The sequence below is a fragment of the Somniosus microcephalus genome, chromosome 34, assembly GCF_052327205.1.
Source record: "Somniosus microcephalus isolate GS21.2 chromosome 34, FLI_Smic_1.0, whole genome shotgun sequence".
NCBI classification, from domain to species: Eukaryota; Metazoa; Chordata; class Chondrichthyes; order Squaliformes; family Somniosidae; genus Somniosus; species Somniosus microcephalus.
Genome location: NC_141020.1, coordinates 3685534 through 3705504, shown reverse-complemented (window position 1 = coordinate 3705504; position 19971 = coordinate 3685534). Strand labels below are relative to the sequence as shown.

The 19971-nt window shown below is 50.3% G+C and overlaps 1 protein-coding gene across 2 annotated transcripts in view; it reads right to left on the bottom strand.

Moving 5' to 3' along the window:
• Positions 1-2896: 2896 nt before the first annotated feature.
• LOC147096650 (EH domain-containing protein 2-like) overlaps positions 2897-19971 on the bottom strand; it is a 58704-nt gene continuing 41629 nt past the window's right edge. For both annotated transcript variants that reach the window (XM_085973203.1, XM_085973204.1), the window contains 2 exons: positions 7190-7354; positions 2897-6228 (listed from right to left, as the gene is read on the bottom strand). In XM_085973203.1, the coding sequence (XP_085829329.1) occupies positions 5692-6228; positions 7190-7354 (702 nt within the window). In that variant the 3' untranslated portion in view covers positions 2897-5691. The remainder of the gene's footprint in view (positions 6229-7189; positions 7355-19971) is intronic.

The window sequence follows — 19971 nt, the reverse complement described above, 5'->3', positions numbered from 1 at the left end:
CCGGTTTTTGCATCTTTATTTTCTCCCTATCTCAATAACCCCCTCCAGCACCACAACTGTCCGAGGTCTCTGCGCTCCTCTAATTCTGGCCTCTTGAGAATCCTCGACTTCAATCATCCGCCATTGGCGGCCTTGCCTTCAGCTGCCGAGGTCTTAAAGCTCTGGAATTACCTCCCTAAACCTCTCCGCCTCTCTCTTCTCCTTTAAGACGTTGCTTAAAACCCACCCCTTTGGCCAAGCTTTTGGCCACCTGCCCTCGTGGCTCGGTGTCAAATTTTGATTGATCTCATTAAATGGCGGAACAGGCTCGAGGGGCCGAATGGCCTACTCCTGCTCCTATCTTCTATTAACGCTCCTGTGCAGCGCCTTGGGATGTTTTACTACGTTAAAGGTGCTATATTAATGCAAGTTGTTGTTGTGGCCGTGCTTCTCCATTGTCCGATAACCTCTCGATCCTCATTGGATCCTCACTCTGGTGAATTCAAGACGCATTGTCCCACCTCCTTCTCTGAACCTTTCCCTGGATCTCAAGACTGTGGGACTCCTCCCCGCCCTCAGTTCTTCCACCCTGCTGCCCTCTGAAGCTTGGTGTCACCATTTCCTGATTGGGTTTTGCCGTCTGTCCTGACCTTTCCAACCTTCTCGCTGTCCGTCACAAAGGCTCCTCCACGAAGAACCAGAATCCCAACCGTTGCCCCCCCACCCCGGTTGGAGACTGCACGCGTGGGGGGATGGTGAGCGAGGGCAGGAATAATCTCCACCATGCCCATCGCCTGACTTCAGTTGTGTAGGATAGTTCCGTGGATGAGGAGGGCATCCAGCACTGAGGGAAGCAAGCCCCAGTTCGAGGGGATGTTACATGGGGAGAGTAAACCGTAGACTTTGAATGTTAATAACGCCTGGGTTATGTAGCAAGCGTTTGGAACAAGAATCTTCACATTTCTCTTCTCGGACTGACACGGATAAAACAGCCCCAATCATTTGTGCTTTGGCTATGAGGTCAGTCCTCCAGCTCCTATAGTTGGACAATGGCCTTTCCTTTACTGAGCCCTGGTTTAAAGCCCCTAATATGATGATAGCAAGGGACAATTAATGTTCAAGGCCCACCACTGTCCCCGTAGGGATTTTAAAAACCTTAAAATTACAGCCAGGCCATTCAGGGGTGATGTCAGGAAGCACTTCTTCGCACAAAGGGTGGTGGAAATCTGGAATAACAACAGAAAACGCTGGAAAACCTCAGCAGGCCAGGCAGCATCCGTGGAGAGAAACGGAGTTAACGTTTCAGGTCGAATGTTTCAGTGGAAATTTGGAACTCTCTTCCCCCAAAAAAAGCTGTTGAGGCTGGGGGGTGTCAATAGAACATTTCAGAACTGAGATTGATAGATTTTTGTTGGGTAAGGAGTATTAAGGGTTAGGGAACCAAGGCGGGTGGATGGAGTTAAGATACAGATCAGCCATGATCTGACTGAGTGGCGGAACAGGCTCGAGGGGCTGAATGGCCTCCTCCTGTTCCTATGCTCCTAAAAGGTGAGATAAATGAGGAATTAGTGAATGAGGTGGATTAGAAGCCTGCAGGGAAGAGTTTACATTCTCTGTCGAGCTGGGTACTCAACAGACGGTATGCCACAGTTTGTAGAGCATGTCCTTCCTGGCTGTTTCTGCCGGGACCTGTCCAAACACAGCTCTCCGAAATATGGTGACAACACCCCTTTAAAGCTGGAACCCTTATCTCGGGGAATAAAGCACATGTTGTGATTGGAAAGAAATGTGAGGAACAATGGGAGGAAATAGGACTGACTGATTAACTCATTTACTCTTTGCTGCTGTGACATAATCTGCTGCTAGCTGCTGTGATAATCTGCTGCTAGCGCCTGAACTAAGAGCTCCACCAAACTCCAAACAAACCAACTTTAATAAAGATACGAAAGAAGGGACTTGCCTTTCTACAGCACCTTTCACAACCTCAGGACGTCCCAAAGCGCTTCACAGCCAATGAAGTACTTTTTGGAGTGCAGTCACTGTTGTAATGTGGGAAACGCGGCCGCCAATTTTTGCACAGCAAGCTCCCACAAACAGCAATGAAATAAGTGACCAGATCATCTGTTAGTTGAGCGATAAATATTGGCCCCAGGACACCGGGGAGAACTCCCCTGCTCTTCAAAATAGTGGCCATGGGATCTTTTACATCTACCTGAGAGAGCAGACGGGGCCTCGGTTTAACGTCTCCTCTGAAAGACGGCACCTCTGACAGTGCGGCGCTCCCTCTGCACTGCACTGGGAGTGTCAGCCTAGATTTTGTGCTCAAGTCTCTGGAGTGGGACTTGAACCCACGACCTTCTGACCCAGAGGTAAGAGTGCTGCCCACTGAGCCACGGCTGACACTCAGTAGGTGGGAGTGAGAACCCAAAGGAATCGAGGAATATGGGGATTGGACAGGAAAGTGGAGTTGAGGGCGAAGATCAGCCATGATCAGCCGGGCAGCACGGTGGCATAGTGGTTAGCACTGTTGCCTCACAGCACCAGGGACCCGGGTTCGAATCCGGCCTCGGGCGACTGTCTGTGTGGAGTTTGCACATTCTCCCCGTGTTTGCGTGGGTTTCCTCCGGGTGCTCCGGTTTCCTCCCACAGTCCAAAGATGTGCGGGTTAGGTTGATTGGCTATGATAAATTGACCCTTAGTGTTAGGGGGATTAAATACGTGGGGTTACGGGGATCGGGTGGGATATGTGTCGGTGCAGGCTCGATGGGCCGAAATGGCCTCTATCTGCACTGTGGGGTTTCTGTGATTCTGTGATTCTGTGAATGGCGGAGCAGGCTCGAGGGGCCGAATGGCTGACTCCTGCTCCTAGTTCTTATGTTCTTACAGTAACATCCAAATTAATGTAAGACAGGAGTGGCTGATTTACTGCTTGTTTTTATTAAGAATCACAATAATACAAGAGAAATCATATATTGAAATAAAATGATATGTCTGATCAGACAGGGCAAACTGTGAATAAAAACCACATTAAACAGTGACAGTGTTTGTCAGTCTGGGTACAGTGAGTGAAACATGAACCATTACATTGCTGAGAATATATTTTAATGACCAGAGTATAAGGTAAACTTGAACTTAAACCCACATGGGCTCCCGATGGGCTGTGCAGGTAGTCTTCCTGCAAGTTATAGATTGATCAGAAGCGTTTGAACTGCTCTTTTTTTTTGTTTCTTTCTTTCTATCCCTCCGTCCTTCTCCGTCCACGGCCCTTCCCTGGAGAAGGTGTAGCAGTGATTGCTCCCCCAGGTTTCAGTTTAGGGTTGGCCTGGAGTCTCCAGGAACTGAAGATTAATCTCCAGGACACTACCGAGAGTAAAAACCCGGGAAGAAAATCATCGGGGCGTTTAAAAAAAAAAAGTGTTTTTTTTCCATTTTCTTCATTTATTAGCTATAGAAGTATTAGTGATGGGGGGGGGGGAGCAAAAAATAAGAATCATCTAATTGGGTGGTGAGGAGTCTGTTCGCGCTCTGATTGGCTGTGGGGGGGTGCCACAAGGGTGGACGTGTCGGGCGACCAATGGCGGTAGAGTGGGGGCGGGGCGGTTGGAGGCCGGAGGTCATGTGCTGAAACGTCCAGGAATACGTCACGCCAGAGTTGGCACCTCTTGCCCGCGGTGCTCCCGCACGCAGCTTCCTGGTAACGCGGCACTCCCGGGCAATCTCGGACTGCCGCAGATTCGCAGCTCAGATCAGAAATAACAACAGAAAACGCTGGAACAACTCAGCAGGCCAGGCAGCATCCGCGGAGAGAAAAACAGAGTCAACGTTTCGGGTCGAAGACCCTTCGTCAGAACTGAGAAAAAAGCAGGAAATGAAACAGATTAAAAAGCAAGTTTGGGGGCTGGGAAATGGGGGAGGGGATGAAAGAACAAAAGAGAAGGTCTGGGAGGTGAAGAGACATTGAGAGATATTCAAGGCGAGACGAGATGGTAATAGGACAGGTAAAGAGACAAAAGACGGCTCTAGATGAAGTGTGAAATGCGCTGGCAGAGTGAGAGACAGCTGCCATGTGGGAGAGAGAAAAAGGAAAAGGCACAAACAGTGTGGATAAAAAATATAAAAATATGATAGGGGCTGAGGTTATATAGGGGCAGATCCTGCCGCAGATGTCCTGATGTCATCCGTCCACGAGAAAGTGAAGAGCGGGTGGGGGGGAAGCTGGAGGGTTGGGGAGGAGCTGGGGAGGGGGGGGGGTTTAAAGCGGGGGAGGCAGAAACCCACCCACCCCCTCACAAAAAAAAAGAGCCGAACTAAAACTGCTCGGAACGTAAGACGATATATCGGGCAATAGCGGTGAGCGTGCACACTCGGATGGCCTGTTCGTTCGAGTGTGAGCTGCGAGTGTCATTTCCACCAACACACGAGGGGGGCAGATTTTATGAATTTCGGGTGTGAGAGGTCAGAGATCCCGCAGGATTTGCTGCAGGTTAACATTTACTGTGAGTTCTGCACCCGGTTCCCGATCTGTGCTCCCGACCCCCCAAGCCAGCAGTGTGAATTGATAAGGTCTACACGCACGCGCACACACACACACACACACACACACACATTTTATATATATATATCTCTATAATAAAGAAGTTTAACTGCATAGCATTTCCATAACACACTTTATATACATCAACATATTCTGCCACTTTAAAGCTGGGTGTCTGGAAGGAACGTACTTTGCACCATTTACAAGAGGGAGATATTCAAAGTGGGCAGGCAGTGTGAAGAAGAGCGAGGAGACTGCTCCTTGGCAACAGAGGACTGGGCTCCTGCAAAGGCTGGAGAAACCAGGCCTCTCAGCTTCGAGAGGAAGCGGCTGACAGAAGAATCTTAAGTCCTAGGAGTGTGCAAGTCATTAAACGGTTAATCTTGGGCACTACTTCAAGGTAAGTCAAGATACTGCAACCAGGGGCGCAGGGAAAGGGAAGGTTAGGGCCGCTGTCACAAAGAGTGATCGACTCTGGGAGTGGTCTTTGACTGGATCCAGAGGCGAAGTCCTCAGGTTTGCTCAGGGCCCATTAGATGCGGCGTTGGGGGATACACTTCGGTTGGGCTCTTTCCTTTGCGGGAGGGTGTGGGGGTGTGGGGGTGTGAGGTCTCCAGACTCGATAAACACAGTAAAGTAAGCGTTAAAGTGCTTTCTGATTCGTTCCTGGGAATTCTGAGGCAATTGGAAAAGCGTGCCAGATTTTTCGGTGTCACAGGCACGTTATGTGACAACGTGACGCCCGCTAAATGCAAAATCTTTGTTACATTTAGGAACAGATAACGGGAACACCGGGAGAATGAAACTATGGAAAATCCTGACGCGGGGTAAGGGCAGTTTCAATCCCCGGAACGCTGCCTTGCACCAGAGGCTTTACATTTCAAACTGACTGGGGACGTGGTTTAAGCAACAGTGTGTAACTTTGCAAAAGAAGATATTGAACCTATGACCCTGGAAATAGTTTCGAATCAGCACCAATTCTGAATAAATCAAAGGAGGATGAATTCACTGACCAGCCAAATTAAATGTTTCTGCGACCATAGCTACCCCATCAGTTTGGTTTAGCAGTGGCCAAGCAACCTCCTTTTCCCTGTCCCTCCCTCCCTCCCTCCCTCCCCAGAACAGTCTGCAGCAATCAATAATAGGATCGTCAAGCTCCGAATTGAAGTTACTGGCCCTTACTCAGCGGATCCCACCTGCCTCCTCTTAGATGGAGGGACAAGATAACCTGGTAACTCATTGGGAAGCCCATGGCCATCCAGCTTAACCTCAATGAGATGACTTGCCAAGGCAAATTCCTCATCATCCAGCATTCCATCCTTATCCACATCTGAGAGCTTCCAGATCTTCCCGAGGACGGAGTTTGGCAGCTTGGTCGTGATCATCCAATTCTTGGCCTTGACCCCGTTGATCTTGCCATCTGTTGGCGACAGGTTGTAGAAAATTTCATCGTACTTTGGCTTGTCCTTGGTGACGACCCATTCGTCATCATCCATCGCCTCATAGGCTCCGTCGCAGATACCTTCGATGAATGGGCCATTGGAGGTCCCGTCAAATGCACCACCATGGACCATCTGTTCCGGCATCCCCAACTCCTCCTGTCTCACCAAAGGCATCAGCTTAGCGATCTCAAACGTGAGCATGTCATCCAACGCCTCCATCATCTTGGGTTTGAGAGCGGGGAACTTTGTGAAGTCATGGACCATGAGCTGTTCCTGTACAGAACACACGGATTCATTTGGATTAGTGGGAGCCTCACTCAGCATCCCTCTCCTAACGCAATTTCACTTAAATATGACATTTACTGCATTGCCGCACAGGAGGAGTTGTTACACTGAGAATCCCAGATAAAAGTCCCAAGCTCCTGAGTGCTGGGCAGCACCAGGTTTGGGTACGGTAGTGCAGTGGTTACTAATAGTCCAGAGAATGCGATGGCTGCTTGACTTGGGTCAGGTGTCAGGTGAAGGAACAGCATCTGGGCAATGGGTCCTCAACACTGCCTTCAGGAGGGAAAGGCAAGGAGCGGAAGGCAAAAAACAAATTGCTAAAATATTCCTACTAAACACACTCGGGATGTTTGTCATTGCAGAGGAGATTTACTGGAATGGCTCCAGGGATGAGGGACTTCAGTTACCTGGAGAGACTGGAGAAGCTGGGGTTGTTCTCCTTAGAGCAGAGAAGGTTAAAGGGAGATTTGATGGAGGTGTTCAAAATTACGAGGGGTTTTGATAGAGTAGATAAGGAGAAACTGTTTCCAGTGGCAGGAGGGTCGGTAACCAAAGGACACAGATTGAAGGTGATTGGCCAAAGAACCAGAGGGGAGGTGAGAATTTTTTTACGCAGCGAGTTGTTGTGATCTGGAACGCGCTGCCTGAAAGAGCGGCGGAAGCAGATTCAATAGTAACTTTCAAAAGGGAATTGGATAAATACTTGAAAAGAAAATATTCACAGGGCTGTGGGGAAAGAGCAGGGGGGAGTGGGACTAATTGGAGAGCTCGTTCAAAGAGCCGGCACAGGCACGATGGGCCGAATGGCCTCCTTCTGTGCTGTATGATTCTATAAAGTGCTAAGGATTAACTAGACTATGGATATATGAGGGGGCAACTGGATGGTGAGGTTATTTTCATGAACTGTGCATGAGCTTTGACCCTTCTCATGTGTGGAGTAAAGTCTGACCTGCATCTTCTTGCACTCCGGAAAGTCTCCGGCAGAAATGTGGTGCTCCAATTGGATCTTGATGAATATTTGTCCCAGTTTTGAAATCAGCTGCTTCTTCTTATTTTCTTTCCCGAACACTGAAGGCATTTCCTTCTTAAGGTAACTCATAATGTACGCATGGACCTAGAGGGAAAGAGAGCGATATCACATCAAAATTATTGCTGCCCAGCGCCGCCTCCTATGCACTATGGAACAAGATCCTGCAAATCCATTGGCAGGATAGGCGCACCAATGTCAGGCCAACATCCCCAGCATTGAAGCTTTGACCACGCTCGATCAGCTCCCATGGACGGGCCACATCGTCCGCATGCCTGATACGAGACTCCCAAAACAAGCGCTCAGAGCTCCGGCACGGCAAGAGAGCCCCAGGTGGGCAGAGGAAACTCTTCAAGGACACCCTCAAAGCCTCCTTGGAAAAAGTGCAACATCCTCACTGACACCTGAGAATCCCTGGCCCAAGACCGCACAGAGTGGAGGAGAAGCATCCGGGAAGGCGCCGAACACCTCGAGTCTCTTTGCCGGGAGCAAGCGGAAGCCAAGCGCAAGGAACGCACGTCAACCCAAGCACCCCACCCACCCGCCCTTTCAACCACCGTCTGCCCCACCTGTGACAGAGACTGTTGGTCCCGCATTGGACTCATCAGTCACCTGAGAACTCATTTTTAATGTGGAAGCAAGTCATCTTTATTTCCGAGGGACTGCCTAAGAGATGGAACTGAGGCAAACAGACAGAGGGACCCACCAGTGTGGAATTGAGCCAATCAGAGGGATCACCGGTGTTAAATTGAGCCAATCAGAGAGGGGGGAACCACCTGGTTTTTTCCGTAATCTCCTGTGGACTCTCACATTTATAAAACATTAAATCACTTCCCACTCAGATTAGCGAAGAGGAAATTGAACACACAGCTATGCATCCACTTAAAGAACTGGTTCCCGCCTTATTCCTGTCGCCATTTGGAAATTTTCCCTGTGTGTCTCCGATTTGGGAACTGCCTGCGTTTCTGCTGCTGGTATTTTACGCAGTGCCAGAATACACCAGGTGAACATTCACCAGGTACCCGAGCTCACTCCTCTACACTCCCCAGGTCACAATTCCAACACCATCACTGTGAGAATGTCGCTGTCATTGAATTCCAAATTACAGAGCAGATTTGCACCTAGCGTGGAGCAGAAACCTTCTAGAACTGATTGGAGAAGGAACATGGGAACAGGAGGGAGGCCATTCAACACCTCGAGCCTGCTCCGCCATTCAATTAGATCCTGCCTCGACTCCATCTACCTGCTTGTCCGAGCATCTCTTGATGCTCTTGCGCATCCCCGATTTCCATCGCTCCATCATTGACAGCCACGCTTTCGGCTATCTAGGCTCTGGAATTCCCTCCCTGAACCTCTTTGCCTCTCTCGCCTCCTTTAAGACGTTGCTGAAAGCCGACCTCTATGAGCCTCATCTGTCCCAATATCTCATGTGGCTCGGTATCAAATTTTATCTGATAATTCTCCTGTGAAGCGCCTTGAGACATTTTACATAGAAGATAGGAGCAGGAGTAGGCCATTCGGCCCCTCGAGCCTGTTCCGCCATTTAATGAGATCATGGCTGATCATCCAAACTCAGTACCCTGTCCCTGCCTTCTCCCCATATCCCTTGATCCCTTTAACCTTAAGAAATATATCCAACTCCTTGAATATATTTAATGAATTGGCCTCAACTGCCTTCTGTGGTAGATAATTCCACAGGTTCACCACTCTCTGGGTGAAGAAATTCCTCCTCATCTCTGTCCTAAATGGCTTACCCCTTATCCTTAGACTGTGACCCCTGGTTCTGGACTCCCCCGCCATCGGGAACATCCTTCCTGCATCTAGTCTGTCTAGTCCTGTTAGAATTTTATAAATTTCAATGAGATCCCCTCTCATTCTTCTAAACTCTAGCGAATATAAGCCCAATCGACCCAATCTCTCCTCATACGTCATTCCTGCCATCCCAGGTATCAGTCTGGTGAACCTTCGCTGCACTCCCTCCATGGCATTTACTACATGAAAGGCACTATATAAATGCAAGTTGTTGTTATGTAGGTACCTGATGACATGATTCAGGACAGAGCGATCTCCTGGACTAGTTTCGATCACCTAAGTGGGCGGGAGGAACTTTCCATCCCCCTCCCAAGTTGGGCTGGTTTTTTCACCTCTCCCAGGAGATTACACGGCTCCGAGTGGGTCGGGGAATATGTGTACCATGATGGGTACGGGACAGGCAGGATGGACCAGAGGGTCTTCTCCTGTTTGTCGTTTTCCATACGTATCTCGGTGCCGGCGTCCCAGTACTAAACTTCACGTGGCACCAAACTCCTCCTACGCCCTCAGAGTGACTGCTTCAGCCAAGATCATTCGGAATTGAGCCAATCATAACTGAGAGGTTAAACCCGCCAGGAAAGATTGAATAGGCTGGGGCTCTCTTCTCTAGAAATGAGAAGGTTGAGGGGTGACCTGATAGAGGTCTTTAAGATTATGAAGGGGTTCGATAGGGTAGACGAAGAGAAGATGTTTCCACTTGTGGGGGAGACCAGAACTAGGGGCCATCAATATAAGGAACGCAAAAAGAAAAAAGTCTTGCATTTCTATAGCGCCTTCAGGACGTCCCAAAGCGCTTTACAGCCAATGAAGTACTTTTTGGAGTGTAGTCACTGTTGTAATGTAGGAAACGCGGCAGCCAATTTGCGCACAGCAAGCAATGGTGAGAATGTGGAACTCGCTACCACAGGGAGTGGTTGAGGCGAATAGCATAGAGGCATTTAAGGGGAAGTTGGATAAACACATGAGGGAGAAAGGAATAGAAGGATATGGTGATGGGGTGAGATGAAGAGAAAGACTTGTGTAGTGGCGCTTCTTAGTTTCCAAACAAGCAGCCACTGAGCTGTGGGGTTTTTAACAACGAGTAGACGCGTGTCGAAATAAAACGTTCCCAAACGTAGCTTTGTCTTTTAAACTGTTTACTATAACACTTAACAAATGGAATTACAAAGCAAACACGTATAAACGAACACGGTCAAAAACTGTACTGCTCCAAACCTCACAGCTTCTGCCTCCTTCAACCACGTGCAGTTTAAACTGTAAAATGGCTGCACCCATGTGTGGCTTAGGGACTGTTCCATTATGGCAAGAATGAAGGGGGTGTCTCGGACTATACTACTGGAGCAAGAAAATAGGGGGTTTCTTAATACAATAAGTCGGTCAGGTAAATTAACTGTATTATGCCATTTAGCCACTATTTTAAAGTATTTTCTTAAGCTTTTATGGCTCTTACAACTTGCATTTATATAGCGCTTTTCACGACCACTGGACGTCTCAAAGCGCTTTACAGCCAATGAAGTATTTTTGAAGTGTAGTCACTGTTGTAATGTGGGAAACGCGGCAGCCAATTTGCGCACAGCAAGCTCCCACAAACAGTAATGTGATAAATAACCAGGTAATCTGTTTTAGTGATGTTGGTTGAGGGATAAATATTGGCCCCAGGACACCGGGGAGAACTCCCCTGCTCTTCTTTGAAATAGTGGCCATTGGATCTTTTACGTCCACCTGAGAGAGCAGACGGGGCTTCGGTTTAACGTCTCGTCCGAAAAACAGCACCTCCGACAGGGCAGCGCTCCCTCAGCACTGCACTGGGAGTGTCCGCCTGGATTTTTGTGCTCAAGTCCCTGGAGTGGGACTGTGAACCCATGACCTTCTGACTCCGAGGAGAGAGCGAGTGCTGCCCACTGAGCCACGGCTGACACACAAGAGGAGTGGGAGGAGGCTCATGTGGAGCATAAAGACTGGCACGGAGCAGTGGGGCCGAATTGCCTGTTTCTGTGCTGTATATACTGTGTCATCATTGTAATAAGATCAAGGTGCAGTCAGAACACAGCACAGGAAACTGGCAAAACAAAGGCAGCATCCGCGAGTCCAAGAGTTTGATGAGGGGCGAACAAGCGAAGCGTGAAAGCCAAATAATATCAATCATGCCAGAGCGTTAATAGCTTGAGGATGTTGGCAGTGAGGCATCGACAGGTCAGGCAGCTTTCTCAGTGGTCAGGACGTCACGGGCGGTGCAGTGATGTAAATCAGTGGCACCGAGAGAGCCTAGACCTGTCTGTGCGGCTTTCCTCAAAACACTGCAGGTCTGCACTAAGGACATGCCCACCATCTCAACATTTATTTTTGACACACTGCAGAATAATCATTTAATAGTTCATCTCTCTGAGGGCTTTTCTGAAACAGTGCCCGAGAAACAACGGCAAGTAACAGTCGATCACACGGTGTCGTTCCCCCTCCCTCCGCGCCGCTACTGACCAGCATGTGGCACCCCAGTGCACTCCCTCAGTACTGCCCCTCCGACAGTGCGGCGCTCCCTCAGTACTGCCCCTCCGACAGTGCGACGCTCCCTCAGTACTGCCCCTCCGACAGTGCGACGCTCCCTCAGTACTGCCCCTCCGACAGTGCAGCGCTCCCTCAGTACTGACCCTCCGACAGTGCGGCGCTCCCTCAGTACTGCCGCTCCGACAGTGCGGCGCTCCCTCAGTACTGCCGCTCCGACAGTGCGGCGCTCCCTCAGTACTGCCGCTCCGACAGTGCGGCGCTCCCTCAGTACTGACCCTCCGACAGTGCGGCGCTCCCTCAGTACTGACCCTCCGACAGTGCGGCGCTCCCTCAGTACTGCCCCCCCGACAGTGCAGCGCTCCCTCAGGGCTGCACTGGAGTGTCAGCGTGGATGTCATGCTCCTGGTCTTGAGTGGGGCTCGAACACATGACCTTGTGACTGAGAGGCGAGCGTGCTACCCACTGAGCCATGGCTGCCACCTGCCCCACTCACCCCCAGCTCTGGCTGATGACTGTTTACCAGAGTTCTGTCAGCAAAGCCCTAACTTGTTTGTGATCTGCGACTGAACCAGTTAATGCAGACCCACTGGAAGGGAAGTCCAAACACGCCTTGGATTAAGTATCTGGCACTTGAACAAAAATGTGGGAGATGTAAGGAGCTATAAACTGCTCCATACAGCTGCAACAAAGCAGTCACAATCGCCAGGAGAGACAGAGGACGGTTTCTGTTAAAAGAGCAGTGTTGTTGAATGTTCGCCCTGTCCATGGAGCTTCTGTGTTATGACCAAAACAACAAATGTGTATTTATATAGCGTCTTTAGAGCATTCCAAGGCGCTTCACAGGAACGAAATCAGGTAAAAATTGACCCCGAGCCACATAAGGAGATATTCGGGCAGGTGACCAAAAGCTTGGTCAAAGAGGTCGCTTTTAAGGAGCGTCTTAAAGGAGGAGAGAGAGAGGCGGAGAGGTTTAGGGAGGGAATTCCAGAGCTCGGGGCCCAGGCAGCCGAAGGCACGGCCACCAGTGGTGGAGCGAAGGGAATCGGGGGATGGTCAAGAGGGCAGAATTGGAGGAGCGCAGAGATCTCGGAGGGTTGTGGGGCTGGAGACCATGGAGGGACTTGAGGACAAAGATGAGAATTTTAAAATCAAGGCACAAATGCATGGCCACTCTGGTGAGGTACCTTAGGCAGCCGGTGCCCATGGAATGGCACCCCGGCACGATGGGCCGAATGGTCGCCTTCTGCCGTCACTCTTTCAGGAGAGGAAGGGCAAGTTACACTGAAACAGCACTGAAAAAATAAACCGTTAAAGGGGCCAGTGCATTTGTCACTAAACAGGGAGGAACCAGAAGCAGGAGGGAGTCTGCCCCACAATAGCGATGTGATACCTTCAACACGGATTAATTATTCACAAGTGCATGGCCAGGGGGGATAAAAAAAAGTTTTGCCAAACATTTTTTGATGACGTTTCCCCCCTTTAACAGATCAAGGTGAGGAAACCCATTTATTTATTTTACAAACCAACTGCTAGAGTTTCCATTTCATGTCAGCTCAGAGGGTCAAAGATCACTTCTCACTTCTCAAAGGGATCAGTAACCGTCTGTCTCCTGTGGCCCGGTGTTTGTACAGAGATACTGAGGGCACTCCGCAGGGTGTAGACAGTGACATTCTGTTGTCCGTGTCCCTGCCAATTCCTCGGTGCTGCTCCCCTTATAATGTCCCCCTCTGATCCCGAGCGAGACTCCACGCTCCTTCCTCACTCACGCTATCGTCAGACGCTCGGTTTCCTGCCTCGTGCCAAACACCCCTCCATCCGTAACTCTCAATGAATCCCCCAAGTCCATCCCGGACTTGGATCCGGTTTCCGTAGCTGTGGGGCGGCCCCTTCTCAACCCTCTCTCGTGCTTCCTGGACAGGAAGCAAGGAGGAGCCGGGTGGCTGAGACCTGCATCTCCAACAGCAAAGCTGTCTTTGTTCCTGAAGAGAGAATTGTCAAAGTCGATGAGGCTTTTAGCCCTGTGAAATGACCCAGAGACAACATAAAGATGCTCTTTCCGGACAGTGAGGCTTTTTGACACAACTTACCTGTGGTTTTTTTTAAAATTTATTCATTCACGGGATGTGGGCGTCGCTGGCGAGGCCAGCATTTATTGCCCATCCCTAGTTGCCCTTGAGAAGGTGGTGGTGAGCAGCCTTCTTGAACCGCTGCAGTCCGTGTGGTGAAGGTGCTCCCACAGTGCTGTTAGGGAGGGAGTTCCAGGATTTTGACCCAGCGACGATGAAGGAATGGCCGATATATTTCCAAGTCAGGATGGTGTGTGACTTGGAGGGGAACTTGGAGGTGGTGATGTTCCCATGCGCCTGCTGCCCTTGTCCTTCTAGGTGGAAGAGGTCGCAGGTTTGGGAGGTGCTGCCGAAGAAGCCTTGGCGAGTTGCTGCAGTGCATCTTGTAGATGGTACACACTGCAGCCACGGTGCGCTGGTGGTGGAGGGAGTGAATGTTGAAGGTGGTGGATGGGGTGCCAATCAAGCGGGCAGTGGCAAATGACCAAAAATGTTTTGTCAAACAGATTTGCCTGCAGAATCTATCTATCGGTATCTATAAATTATACAAACGGCACAGTTAGCACGCACTTCCTGTCTGTCACCCTTCACTGTCGCACTCAAACTTCCGTGTCACACTTCTTTAAACGAAAGAACTTTCCAAAATGTACAAAACATCAGCAAAACCTGCCGTCTCGCAACCAACCCACCTCGTGCTTACATAACGGCCATTGCTTGCAGCTTTAACAGGACACACACCTACACCTCAGCAGCAGAATAATACATCGCATGTCACACGGAAATAATGTTTCTCTCCACGGTGTCAGCTGTGGCTCAGTGGGCAGCACTCTCGCCTCTGAGTCAGAAGTTCGTGGGTTCAAGCCCCACTCCAGAGACTTGAGCACAAAAATCTAGGCTGACACTCGCAGTGCAGTACTGAGGGAGCGCTGCACTGTCGGAGGGGCAGTACTGAGGGAGTGTCGCAGGGTCAGTACTGAGGGAGCGCCGCACTGTCGGAGGGGCAGTACTGAGGGAGCGCCGCACTGTCGGAGGGGCAGTACTGAGGGAGCGCCGCACTGTTGAAGGGGCAGTACTGAGGGAGTGCCGCACTGTCAGGGGCAGTACTGAGGGAGTGTTGCACTGTCGGAGGTGCCGTCTTTCGGATGAGACGTTAAATCGAGGCCCCGTCTGCCCTCTCGGGTGGGTGTACAAGATCCCACGGCCACTATTTGAAGAAGAGCAGGGGGGAGTTCTCCCCGGTGTCCTGGGGCCAATATTTATCCCTCAATCAACATCACTAAAACGGATGATCTGGTCATTATCACACTGCTGTGTGTGGGAGCTTGCTGTGCGCAAATTAGCTGCCGCGTTTCCCACATTACAACAGTGACTACATTTCAAAAAGTACTTCATTGGCTGTAAAGTGTTTTGGGACGTCCTGAGGTGGTGAAAGGCGCTATAGAAATGCGAGTCTTTCTTCTTTAAAGGAGCAGCGGCGGTTAGATTCGGATCAAGAACTTTTGCGATCCTCTCAAAGATATCTGAGAGGTTCAGCAATGGACGACAATCTGGAAAATGAAGGTAATTGTAGTGCAGCTTGGTTGGAGAGGTTTTTCCGGATCGGGATAATGATTTAAACAGTCACACCCAGTCCCCTATTTGCACAGGAAGCAAGCGGGAAAGCAAACAAGAGGAACCGGCAGCACAATTGTATCCATTAATGAGTGTGTGCATTAGCGAGGAGGGGGTGCTGGCCTGCTGTAAACGTCACAACAGACGCTCCCCACCCCCCACACAGCCGTCTATGAATAGAATGGAGGGAGGGAGGGGTCCCTCTTATATTGGGAAAAACAATTGCTCAAGTTATTCTCCCAGTTGTGTGTCAGCCAAGGAGTCGCTGAATATTGGAAGTAGCAATATCCCAGGTGAGCTTTGCAAACTCTGGAAGTTTGTTGGCAATTAGTCCTCCGGTTTCCCTCATCGTCGGGCACGGCCTCGTGCTGGGATGGGGAATATCACTCGTTCAATATCCCTCCACTCCCTCGCCCATCTTCACACATCAGCCTACAAGTCGCCATCTCTCTCTCACACCCCAATGTGCGTCAGCCGGGGCACCCTCGCCTCTGAGTCAGAAGGTCGTGGGTTCGAGTCCCACTCCAGAGACTTGAGCACAAAATCCAGGCCGACACTCCCAGTGCAGTGCTGAGGGAGCACCGCACTGTCGGAGGTGCCGTCTTTCAGAACAGACGTTAAACCGAGGCCCCATCTGCTCTCTCAGGTGGACGTAAAAGATCCCATGGCCACTATTTCGAAGAAGAGTAGAGGCGTTCTCCCCAGTGTCCTGGCCAATATTTATCCCTCAACCAACATAACAAAAGCAGATTATCTGGTCATCATCACATTGCTGTTTGTGGGAGCTTGCTGTGCGCAAATTGACTGCCGCGTTTCCTACATTGCAACAGTGACTACACTTCAAAAAGTACTTCATTGGCTGTAAAGAGCTTTGCGATGTCCTGAGGTTGTGAAAGGCGCTATAGAAATGCAAGTCTCTCTTTCTTTCAATCGTCCCCTTTGGTCTTTCTCCCTCTCGCCCTCTCTCTTTTTATCTTCTCCCTGTCACTGCCTCTTTCTCTCACTCCCCTATCTCCACCTCTCTTTTCCTCTGTCCCTGAATCTCTCTCTCTCACACCATCCTCTTAGACTTTCTCTCCCTCTCTTTACCCTCCGTGCCCCTCTCTCTCTCTTTATCGCAAGTCCCATCTCCTCCCCCCCCCCCCCCCCCCCAGGCTGCTAGTCTTTCTCCTCCTCCCGCTATCTTGTTATCTCCCTCTCGGTCCCAGTCTCTCTCCTCACACCTCCCCTTGCTCTGGTAGCGGCCATGTCTGAGGTTGGCCCTGAACTGAATGGGCATCAGTCGACATTCCCATTCATTTCCTCTCTCAAAAGATAAATCGAGAGCAGCTGAGAAAGTTGGAGATCAGTGTCAGCCTGTCATTGGGTGGGAAATTTACTGCCGGCCGTGGATCTGTGCCAGACTGAGCCAATCCATTACACACCGGCCACAAATAATCGAATGTAACAACAGCAAAAGAAAGGGAGACTTGCATTTCTATAGCGCCTTTCGTGACCACTGGATATCACAAAGTGCTTCACAGCCAATGAAGTTATTTTTTGAAGTGTGGTCACTGTTGTAATGTAGGAATCGCGGCGGTTATTTGCGCACAGCAAGCTCCCACAAACAGCAAGGTGACAATGACCAGATCATCTGTTTCTTGTGATTTTCATTGAGGGATAAATATTGGCGCCAGGACACCGGGGAGAACTCCCCTGCTCTTCTTTGAAAGAGTGCCATGGAATCTTTTACGTCCACCTGAGAGGGCAGACGAGGCCTCGGTTTAATGTCGCATTCAAAAGACGGCACCTCCGACAGTGCAGCACTTCTTCAGTACTGCCCCTCCGACAATGCAGTGCTCCCTCAGTACCACACCTCCGACAGTGCAGCTCTCCCTCAGTACTGCCCCTCCGACAGTGCGGTGCTCCCTCAGTACTGCCCCTCCAACAGTGCAGTTCTCCCTCTGTACTGCCCCTCCGACAGTGCAGCTCTCCCTCAGTACTGCCCCTCCAACAGTGCAGTGCTCCCTCTGTACTGCCCCTCCGACAGTGCAGTTCTCCCTCTGTACTGCCCCTCCGACAGTGCAGCGCTCCCTCAGTACTACCCCTTCAACAGTGCAGCGCTCCCTCAGTACTGCCCCTCCGACAGTGCGGCGCTCCCTCAGTACTGCCCCTCCGACAGTGCAGCTCTCCCTCAGTACTGCCCCTCCAACAGTGCAGCTCTCCCTCTGTACTGCCCCTCCGACAGTGCAGCTCTCCCTCTGTACTGCCCCTCCGACAGTGCAGCGCTCCCTCAGTACTGCCCCTTCAACAGTGCAGCGCTCCCTCAGTACTGCCCCTCCGACAGTGCAGCTCTCCCTCAGTACTGCCCCTCCGACAGTGCAGCTCTCCCTCAGTACTGCCCCTCTGACAGTGCAGCATTCCCTCAGTACTGCCCCTTCAACAGTGCAGCGCTCCCTCAGTACTGCCCCTCCGACAGTGCAGCTCTCCCTCAGTACTGCCCCTCCGACAGTGCAGCTCTCCCTCAGTACTGCCCCTCCGACAGTGCGGCGCTCCCTCAGTACCACACTGGAGTGTCAACCTAGATTTCTGTGCTCAAGTCTCTGGAGTGTGACTTGAACCACAACCTTCTGACTCAGAGAGATGAGTGCTACCCACTGAGCCAGGTCACAGAATTTTCAAAAATGGCACTTTCTCTGTGGGAGACCCCTGTAAAAACTGACACATTCCTGGGAGCCCCTTTAAATACTGACACACTCCCGGGGACCCCCTTGTAAACAGTGACACACTCCCGGGGACCCCCTTGTAAACAGTGACACACTCCCGGGGACCCCCTGTAAATACTGACACACTCCCGGGGACCTGATTTATTTTGCCTTGGTCCCGGAGTCTTGCTGATAGACACTGAGTCCCAGGCAGTGTAAGTGTGCAGAGCAGTGCGGAATGGACCCAACAGACTGCGAACTGTCCAGGTTTAAACCCCTGGGAAAATCAGCCCAGTTCCCTGCTCCCGATTGCAGATCAATGGCCCCTGGTAGGAAGGGCATCAATGGTTCCCCTAAAGCTCACGGCCACCCAGCAGATATAAAGGGACAAAAACAACGAGAGGCAACATTGAAGTGTGTGTGTGTGTGTCTGTGAATCGGGTGAGGGCAAGATCGATCTCGGCTGTGAATACTGCCCCCTCCGCCCCATAGTTGATTAATCAGGTCTGGGCTCACACATGAAGAGCATCCTTGGGTGCGGTACCAGGGGGGTGGTGGGTGGGTAGACAGGCGCCCCGGAGTGCGCTGGTCTCCCAACAGGAGTCTGCGCCTTCAGGATTAGGAGAGCTGTAATATGGAAAAACAAAAGATTTCGTCCAAATTCCTTGAAAACTATTCTTGAAAGGAACCCTGATGGTGTGACTCCCTCTTTAAACATGTACAGCTCAAGTTCAACTTGAATAAACAGGATCTCCGCAAGATTTGTTCACAAACAAGTCTCGATCTTATCGAAGCAGCGGTACTAGCTGCCGGAGCCATTGTTTTCGGTCCCCGCCACAACCGCCGTTCCCTAGCCACTGACTCCATCCCTCTCCCTAACATCTGTCGGAGGCTGAACCACACTGTTCGCAACCTTGGTGTCATATCTGACCCTGAAATGAGCTTCTGACCACATATCTGCAGTGTAACAAAGACCGCCAGTGGACGTAGTGTATTTAGACTTCCAAAAGGCATTTGACAAGGTGCCACACAAAAGATTATTGCTTAAGATAAAAAAATCACGGGATTGGGGGTAATATTCTGGCATGGATAGAGGATTGGCTATCTAACAGAAGGCAGAGAGTTGGGATAAATGGTTCATTCTCAGACTGGCGATCAGTAACCAGTGGTGTTCCGCAGGGGTCAGTGCTGGGTCCCCAACTCTTTACAATCTATATTAACGATTTGGAGGAGGGGACCGAGTGTAACATATCAAAGTTTGCAGATGATACTAAGATGGGAGGGAAAGTAGTGAGTGAGGAGGACATAAAAAACCTGCAAGGGGACATAGACAGGCTAAGTAAGTGGGCAGAGATTTGGCAGATGGAATACAATACTGGAAAGTGTGAGGTTATGCACTTTGGCAGGAAAAATCGTAGAGCAAGTTATTATCTTAATGGCAAGAAACTGGAAAGTACTGAAGTACAAAGGGATCTGGGGGGTCCTGGTGCACGAAACTCAAAAGGTTAGTATACAAGTGCAGCAAGTGATTAAGAAGGCCAATGGAATGTTGGCTTTCATTGCTAGGGGGATAGAATATAAAAATAGGGAGGTATTGCTTCAGTTGTACAAGGTATTGGTGAGACCGCACCTGGAATACTGCGTACAGTTTTGGTGTCCATACTTAAGAAAGGACATACTTGCTCTCGAGTCAGTACAAAGAAGGTTCACTCGGTTAATCCCGGGGATGAGGGGATGGACATATGAGGAGAGGTTGAGTAGATTGGGACTCTACTCATTGGAGTTCAGAAGAATGAGAGGCGATCTTATTGAAACATATAAGATTGTGAAGGGGTTGGATCGGGTGGATGCGGGGAGGATGTTCCCGATGATGGGTGAAACTAGAACTAGGGGGCATAGTCTTAGAATAAGGGGCTGCTCTTTCAAAACTGAGATGAGGAGGAACTACTTCACTCGGAGGGTGGTAGGTCCATGGAATATGCTGCCCCAAAAAGCTGTAGAAGCTACATCATTACATAAATTTAAAACA